This window comes from Rhyacophila brunnea, unplaced genomic scaffold (assembly GCF_057557595.1).
Source record: "Rhyacophila brunnea isolate RB1 unplaced genomic scaffold, BYU_Rbru_1.0 scaffold_3, whole genome shotgun sequence".
NCBI lineage: Eukaryota > Metazoa > Arthropoda > Insecta > Trichoptera > Rhyacophilidae > Rhyacophila > Rhyacophila brunnea.
The window spans coordinates 31,696,688-31,705,942 of record NW_028232965.1 but is presented as its reverse complement, the minus strand read 5'-3'; the positions used below and the strand labels follow the sequence as shown (position 1 = coordinate 31,705,942).

Sequence of the window (9,255 nt, the reverse complement as noted above, 5' to 3'; positions counted from 1 at the left end):
TAGTATATCCTTAGATTAAAGAATATATCAATTAAAAATCTTATATTAATAACGATAAGATTACATTTCATAATGCACGATAAAGTTATAAAACATAATTTTAATAAAGCAACAATAAGGCTTTTACAATAGCGAATATACAATCTTTCTTAATTATACATCCGTAGAAATCAGTAAGTTACTGTCATTTCAATTTCATTCATCAATATCGAGAATTCATTATGTTAAGAATAGTTCACTCAGTCACTCAAGCCTTTAGAGAATAGACCGATAGGGTTTTAGAGAGAGTTTAGACTTTTAGAGAATAGAACACTGCAGTAAATAATCTTTTTTGTTGAGTACATACCTACTCAACTTATTTTCCATAATATGATAATAATATGCTGATTTTATATTATTGTACTCGCATTTCAAAAAATGTCCTAGTTATACCTAACTCTCAGTGTTCCCTAAATTCTGCTGTCCACAAAACTGAAGATATGAGAGGTCCCTAGCATCCTTCACTTCGGCCGTATCATCGTCTAGGGCAGATATGACCGCTGACGTTAAGCCTTTCCAGATTATCATTTTCCCTTCCGCCTATGTAACTAAAGAGCATCAGAACATTCGGAACCCTCTGGAGACATATTAGAAAGCCGGTCATTCACTTGTATTTCTATCAGAATTTAAATATTCGTCATGGTTGCCACGGAATCTCAACATACGCATGGTTAGTTTATTTATTAAAATATTCGATTACCTACGAGTATTATTTTGCTAAAATTATTAAGATTGCAGAATTATCAAAATTGCGTCCATATCAAATAATTATGATATGGAAGTAAATTTGATTTCTAATATTGTATTTTTGTATAAAATATATCCTGGATTGTAATCTCCATTTATTATATTGTGTACTGTTGTTATCTACTCAGATTACATGTTTCGTATAAATTACAGTCATTCAATAGGTACATCACCCAGTTACCTACGTAAGTACATACCTAATATAAATCTGTTTTCAAGAAATCATAATTGTATGGTTTATTTCGTTAAATATCTGTTTGTATTCTTAAGCTCAGTTAATACACGAAATAATGTATTCCTAAATCTTACAACCCATCCATTGAATCGGCAGCTGTATAAATAACGTATACATTGGCTCTGTAAACAAGTTTAGTGTATCTTTAGTATATTTTTGGCAATAAACACACATTTCTTATTTATCAATTATGTACGAGAAAGTTTGTTATGTTCATTATGTACCCTAGGTTTTATAAAAAAATACAAACAATACTTAAAACAATAATAAAACTGGAAGGTATGTACTAACATTTTTTCACTATTATTACTTGATGGAAAGACGTACAAGCATGTTAACATTAATATATTAATTTGATTTTTACACGAGCTGATACAAAAAAAAATACCCAATAATACATAGGTAGGTACTATTATCCAATTAAATTAAGCGATGAGCAATATACCTGTTTTAATTTAATGTATCAATTTGTTGACATGAACAGCAGTATTTCCAATTTTTACAAACATATAAATGTTTACATGACATCAGAAACAGATAAAATGTCAACATGATATGAAATAATGTTTATTACAAAGTATTCTATAAATAAATAAGTATTTTAACTGTAGAATTCACAAAAGAACGTGGTTCAGGATATAGGTACCTACTAACTCTAAAAACATATAAATGTATTTATAATAAGTTCAATTAGTGAATGACTAAGACCTACATTCGATGTGATCACAATGCATTTATGTAGGTCTGATCGTCACGGTCTATTGATCGAATTCAAAGATCGTCAACGGCCTCGGATCCAATGAGTCGAGGAAAATAAAATAAAATTGATTCCCATTTAATTGCTGTCACTTAATGTCCCTAAAGAAAAAGAGGCGCGTCGGTTTGAGATCGCCCGATGACACTGTCTTCCTCTAAAGTCTAAACACCCACCACGCGCTCGCAGTCTATATTTACCACCTCGCCCAACCTGCCGCGCATGTCTGACGGGAAGGCGCGATGAAAAAATACACGGAGTATCGGCGAGATTGTCCACCGTCGCGACGCCACACAATGTATCCATCGACAACTGCACTCTACAGTGAAAAACTCTTCGAATCGAACGCTGCATTCGAAGTTATTCGGCGAATGTTGCCATTACACAGCAATCACGGCCGCGCGACACAGCCGGAATGAAATTCGGGTTAATTCTGGATTCGGCGAACAATAACACCGCGTCAAGTGCACCTAACAAATTAATGAGAGACGAAAGCCGTCGAGAAGCGAGAGGTTTTTCTCTATTATTAAAATAAGTGTCTTCACGTGTGCGTGTATTGAATAAGAGCAAAAATAAAGCGAATCGTGCAAAGTCACCAGACTGTGTATAAACTTTTTTTTGTTTTTGTGCGCGAGTTTCTTGTTCTTCTCAGTAGCGTAATTAGAAATAATTTGGCCCAATAATTACGGAAAATTCATAAACTTTTCAAAATATAATTCTCGTAAATATATGCATTAATTTAATCTCACTAAAAATCAAATTACGAAATATGAATTTAATACAAATATAAGAGTGTTTTTTTCAGTGCATTTTGATAGGTGCATTATATATCTATAATAACCATTAGTATTTCATAACTGCAAAGTAATTCTAAACATTCATTCCACAGTACCCAAAGCCAACAAAAGTGAAAATAAACATAAGAACGTTAAAAATGTGCATACTTCTGAAATGTAGTTTGTAATAAGAAATAAAATTTGTATAATCGTACCTTATAATATTAAGAATTATCATATTCTGTTTACTTAAAATAATGAAGATGGACAATAATTTATACATATTATTATAGTGAAATAATTTAATTTTGAAAAACGTTCACAGATATGTTTAAAAAAACATTGTGAAGAGAAAATCTATTAACGGCTGATTTACAAGCCTTGTTTGGAGTTACCTATACGGTCATATTTCTAATGAGCATCATATTCCATGATTAAGCTGCCTGTGCTATTGAATACTTTCTTGTGGTTACAATAATGTTCATAAAGTGTTAATTTGTGTTGCTAGGCAGTATCTACGGCTGTGTGATGTATGTGTGTCGTAAACAAAAACACGGCGATGAAACAGAAATGTCTTGACGTCGAATTTTCGCGGCGGTCCTTGTGAAAGCGCTTCGGGGAGAATGTTTTCCTCTTTCAAGTTTCCGACGCTGCGGCTGAAGAACCCAAAGCATCATGCGGCGGGCGGCGATGTCACCGCGGCTGCCAATCAAAACAACGGCGTGCGGAGCAAGCCGCCCAAAACGCCGGTCCTGGGCGCGAATCGGATAAAGCGCCATCAGAGACGTAAGCGACCGATCATTATGAGGAAACTAACCACCTACCTACTTTATTTTACAAAGTTTAAAAATACTCATTTAAAACAACAGACACATGATGAGTTGTTTGTACATAAATATCATCAGCGATTTAATAAAATCACAAATTTAGCAACAAAAAATCGAGAGAAATCTTTGATGTTGATTTTACTACCCTTTTCACTAAAATATTATTAACTTGGGCTCTATAATATGCCCAATACTCCCAAGTATAATATAGGATAAATAAATTCGGAATTGACTATTCTACAACCACTACACAGGAGCAAATAAAAGTCGCGATTTATATAAATATTATATCATTTATTATTGTTCTACGTTTAAATTGTATCTCCATCTTATTATTCATTTATTTATTATAGTTTAATATACTCTATTATAATATATCATATACCTAGTAATCGTACGTAATTTTCTAAGATTTCTTTTGATTTATAAAATTTCAATTTTCGGATTTCGTAATCCGTATAGGTATGTAGGTTTTTTGAAAACTTATTTTTATTTACCATGTTTATTTTTATTGAAAGCTCGATTTTATTTATACATCGTTTGTTGTATCAAAATATGTATGGTTCTCAAAATCATCATTTGGCGAGAAATCGCTTCGAGACCGACGAGGACGTGGAGGAAGAGGCGAGAACATTTTTAAGGACGTCGGCGCCGGAGTTCTACGACCAGGTATTCAAGGACGTATTACCATGGCTCAACGGGGGGCTACGTCGAAAATTAGTGGGGATATGTACCTAAAACGTCACAGAGATAGGAAAGCATGGCCCCCACAAGGACTGGCGGGGCCTGGAGCCCCGGCGTGGCGAATCGACCAGTTAAATGAGAAAAACACCCATCACACTTGCTCTAATAGTAAAAAAAAGTCACCTGCGGCGCTATTTTCCTTCATAATAATTACTAACATTTTAAAATATGTGATATAACGATTGATATAATTAAATGATAATTAACGTGTGATTTTTATTTTATAATTACTTATCTTTATAATAATTACTTTTCTTGGCCTGGGGCCCCGCTTCAGCATGTGGGGGTCATGCAGGGAACAATGGGGTGACTGTAAATTATAAAATGCTACGCCTACGTGAAATATCCAACATTTGGTGGAATAAGAGTAATATGAATTTTCTTGCATGCACCACCTTATACAAAATCCTGGCGCCGCCCATGGCTGTGGCTGTGGCTGTAGGTGTAGACATTATACACATTTACAGTATTCCATTTGACACATCAGTGATGTGACAAAAATTGCATTCATATGTATTTGTATGGAGTTTTTATATTACGTTTTCTAAAATAAATCAATGTTTTCTAAAGGTAGATGACTTGCCCCTTACATAACACAAAACAAAATAAATCATTGAGCGTAATTCAAAAACTGTTTCGTGAGTCCTGAGCCAGACAGAGTTACTAATTATATTATTATCACTGTTGACATTGATAAGTTTAGTGTGTTTCTATATTGTTGATTTAAAAGTCTTTACGGTGTTTTCAGGTCATTTTTTTTTAAATTCTAAAAACAATCTTTTGCTACAAAAGAATACCGAGCGCTATCTATTAATCGTTCCACAACGTCTTCCCGACTTCGCTACAAATTTTCGTTTAGGAACAAGCTCCAAATACAAAAAATTATTAGTCACCGGAGCTATATTTTTAGAGCTGGATTTGATTTATGGTGTCCTCGGAAAGTCTGAATAGTAAAAAAAAAAAAGAAAAAACATAATTATCATTTTTACGTAATGTCTCGTCGACAGCACGCCAATAAAATGAAACGTGCACATTTTTAAAACACGTAAGCATTTTAGATCCAGGCCCTGACTTGGGATTCAGTCATCACAATGCCTTCTCCACAACAAACATTATATTATGTTAGCTTAATAATTACTTTAAAAACACCATATCCAGTACGCAATACGTGAAAGCCTGAGTTTTGAGAAAATTTTGAAGGTCCAGCGGCGAAATTTCTTCTAACTTCATTTTGGTGTTTAAAAATATAACAACGTTTATGTTTCTTGGATTTATTTTTCTATATTTTGAATAATATAGTAACATTGCAATAAATACTTTAATTTGTATATAGTTATAAACATAATAAGTAGTATTTCTTAAGAAAAATATTACGAAATTGTTATCTAGGGAACTCAAGCCAAAAGCTTCACGTGCTTTTTGTCAGCGTGCACGTAGGTACATCATTGTGAAAATCAGCACTCTATCAAAAACCTTCTTACCTAAGTAAAGTGGTTTCGCTTTATAAGTAAGGTACGTAGAAAGTAGGTCGGGCTCATTTGTGTAGTGTCTATGGCCGCCATAGCTGACAGTGTTTACATCCCGTCTATTATATTGCTTAGTGTCTATCGGAATTCGGAACCCCTTCATCATATTTTGTTTCCTGCCCAAACTGTCAAGCCTTACAATAATATATTAATATATTACGTTTACACCCGTTTATTTCTATATTATTAGGTACACTACAATGCAGATGATTAACATGAGCTGAAAAACAAATAACTCGAATGCTAATGTAGATACAGAAATATTATGTATCATAAAACTATTTAGCTTACATATCTTCGAGTTTCATATTATTATGCCTTAGATGCTTAGATTATTATATTATAGATATTAGATGTTACTCGTATTAAAAAAAATCTCTCCATTATAAAAACGGCACTGTACTTTACCGTCAATAAAAGCGTTGGCACACGTTTATTTTATTTTTGTTAAGAAATATGCGATATGTCTCATTATCATTTATATAACTTGATAAATCGACAAGACTTCCATGAACATCAACCAGGTGGAAAATTTAAAATACCTTCATTAATTATTTTATTACAACGGATTACAATATGTGTGTTAATCGTAAATCACTAGTGTTAACATAAAACTTCAATTTTGAAGCATAACAGTTGTGTACTGTACTTCAGTTGAGGCATGGTCTAAAAAGATCGTGGCTAGGCGATGCGCGGATTGTGCAAATTACGCGTGCCGAACGAAATATAATTTATCATAAAAATCCAATATGCGTCCATTTAATGTTATGTTTATTGTTATATTACTAATAATAATAGTATATTCATTGACATGTTTTCTTTTTTAAGTAGGTTACATACGTAAAGTTTTTTAGTCATCTTTACACGATTTAAGAATATTTTCATCCGACGCCATGACAAAACAAATCGACGTGCGGATACCTCACTGTCAGTCTCCGATTGGCGACTAGTGAGAAATTTTGTCGCACCTACTGTTGAAAATTATTTGCCGTTTCACTGAAGTACGCTCTTACCCGGGTTTCACTTTTAATATTCAATTTCCATCAAAATTATACCCTTGCACGATATATTAATTTCGACTTTTTGATCATCTGACTACACAATTACCATGTGGCTTACATCCTACATCAACATCTTGCTTATATTTCGTACATTTTGATTCACGTCTCCAACAATATATTAGTAGCCAGAATTTGATCTGGATGAACGATCCAAAAACGTGACGAGATGCAGAGAATTAGAAAAGAGAATAATAGTCAATGACTAAGATCCCTAATGGTGACAAGGATATTATTAAGACTAGTAAAAATGTACGGTAGTAGATAGTCTTTTAATTTTTATCACGTGACAAAGCTGTTTCTTTCTTAATTAAATTCATCAATATTTTTCTTAAATTGATTTTAAATATATTCACAAAGCAGTCATTGGCAATCTATTATTACGAATGCCTAAAAGTTAAACTGTCTAATATAATATATTCAATGACGTCCCGTGGGGATAAGCAGGTCGTATATTGCTTAGGGGCGACAAATTGAGGAACGAGTACTATCGTTATCACTTTTGAAATCAGTGAGCAGAAAGTACCGACGTCTTAGCTTAACGACATCACATGCCTCGAACCGTGTCAGTGTCTCAGACCTCCACGTAACTCAAACCATCGCAGCTTGAGAGTGAATTTCGTAGAAATGCCTCAGCAAATGAAATGTAAGTTGTTTCTTTCTAGATTTTTGTTACATTTATCAGTTTAAGATAGTGAACTATGTAGGTATGCACCCAACAATTTTGCATATAATTCGTGACTGAAATGAAAAAGGGCGGCCAATCGGCGGCACTTTACCTCGGGAAGTATCTGTGTATATTATATAGATAGAATAACGTGAAATATTTAGCGGACTAATAAACAGCCACATTGGAAAATATACCTTCCTTACCCTAATTCCCATTTTAGAATGAGTAACTAAAATTACTTTTCTATTATTTATGATTTGTTAAAAAAAAATTGTAAGTATATTCTAAAAATGTCAAAATTGTGAAATTAACATCGATCGAACAAGTCATGTAGGTGCTACGTTAGGGTACCTACTTTTTGAGAAGAATACTTCCAGTTTTTTTTTTTTTTGAATGAATAATTAATATGAATCCCAAATATTTTAATGTAAATCGCATAACATGTCCTGGATTGTGGTTCTAAACTGCTATAATATTTGAGAACTCTCTGGTACGCAACATTAGAAAAAATAGTGTATATCAGGGGTAGGAAACTTTATCGTATATGTATATATATTTTGTATCGACATAATAAAGTCGCATTCAAGCAAGCTACGTCAATTAGATGCAAAAAAAATGGAAACGTTAATATTTAAATAAAATTGTGTTTAAGACCAGTTAAAACACAAAATAATTTTATTGTCTACGTTTCTACGATATATTTCCGTTGATGTAACAAAATATATAAATATATGAGACATATAAGTAATATATAAATATATACGCAGACCCCCGTGCCTATTTCGGTGGCCCAACCTATAAAAAACGGTTCTTTGTCCTTTGGCGGTCTTCACCCCGATGACACCCATTTTATTCGTAAAAGACTTTTGAAAAATATACTTTATGCGTAGACACTAAGTTTCACTTAGAAAAAATATTCAAGTCAATCACACAAAATTCAATATTCAATCACACAAAAGGCTAGAAATATTCTTCACACTAGTGACTTTGTTCTTCATAAAATTAAGCTACCTATCTCGTTAGAGTGATTCGGGAAGTCAGATCGACACTGTATCTATACATACATCATCGCATTATGATTATTTCATTGAATCTTCTTTTACTCTTTGATATTTTAAATATGCTCATTTTAAGATTAACATAAAACTAATAATATACAGTAATCAAAATAAAAGTTTTTTTTCTGTGAAAGTAGGATTCATGCGAGGCGTTCCCAACCCCTGGTATAAAATAAATATATTTATTACCAACATCAAAAAATATCTGTATCTGCTTTTAACCGATATAAATAATTACTGGGAGGATCAAATGTTTGATGTTGGTACTTACCCACACACGTGTATATAATTTTGATTAAAGATATGTCAGAAATTTAAATATTTCAAATAATGAATGGTAAAAGCTTCGCCATTATACGACGATAAATTTTCATGAGCGCTACGGTATTTATAAAGCTATTGAATTAGTACGAATATGACTATCAAACTTCAATAATAATACAATTTAAATAATCTCATTAATATAATCATGTATATAAATGTGATATACTTATATATAAAATAACGCTAGTTTTTTATATCAAATATTAGTAATATTGTAGTGCTCATTCATTGGAAACTATCATTATTTCTGTAAATAGAAAGAGGGCCTCCTTAAGAGCATCACTAATTAGAACGTAAAAGCTCCGGCTTCTGAAAACTTACATTAGCCAGATTAAACGGAAGTGCGGTCTATTTTTATGAAACATTTATTTTGAAAACAAAAACATTGTAATGTGTCAGTAAATATTGCAAATCTTTCTTTTAAATTAAATAATCATTCTAGATGATACACAAAATCATTGTAACTTTAATGACAACAAAGTCTTTCTATTGCCGCT

At 32.6% G+C, this 9,255-nt stretch overlaps 1 protein-coding gene across 2 annotated transcripts in view; it reads left to right on the top strand.

Moving 5' to 3' along the window:
* Positions 1–2,031: 2,031 nt before the first annotated feature.
* The window catches only part of Grip (Glutamate receptor interacting protein), a 40,404-nt gene continuing 33,180 nt past the window's right edge, over positions 2,032–9,255 (top strand). For both annotated transcript variants that reach the window (XM_085953079.1, XM_085953078.1), the window contains exon 1: positions 2,032–3,337. In XM_085953079.1, the coding sequence (XP_085809205.1) occupies positions 3,175–3,337 (163 nt within the window). In that variant the 5' untranslated portion in view covers positions 2,032–3,174. The remainder of the gene's footprint in view (positions 3,338–9,255) is intronic.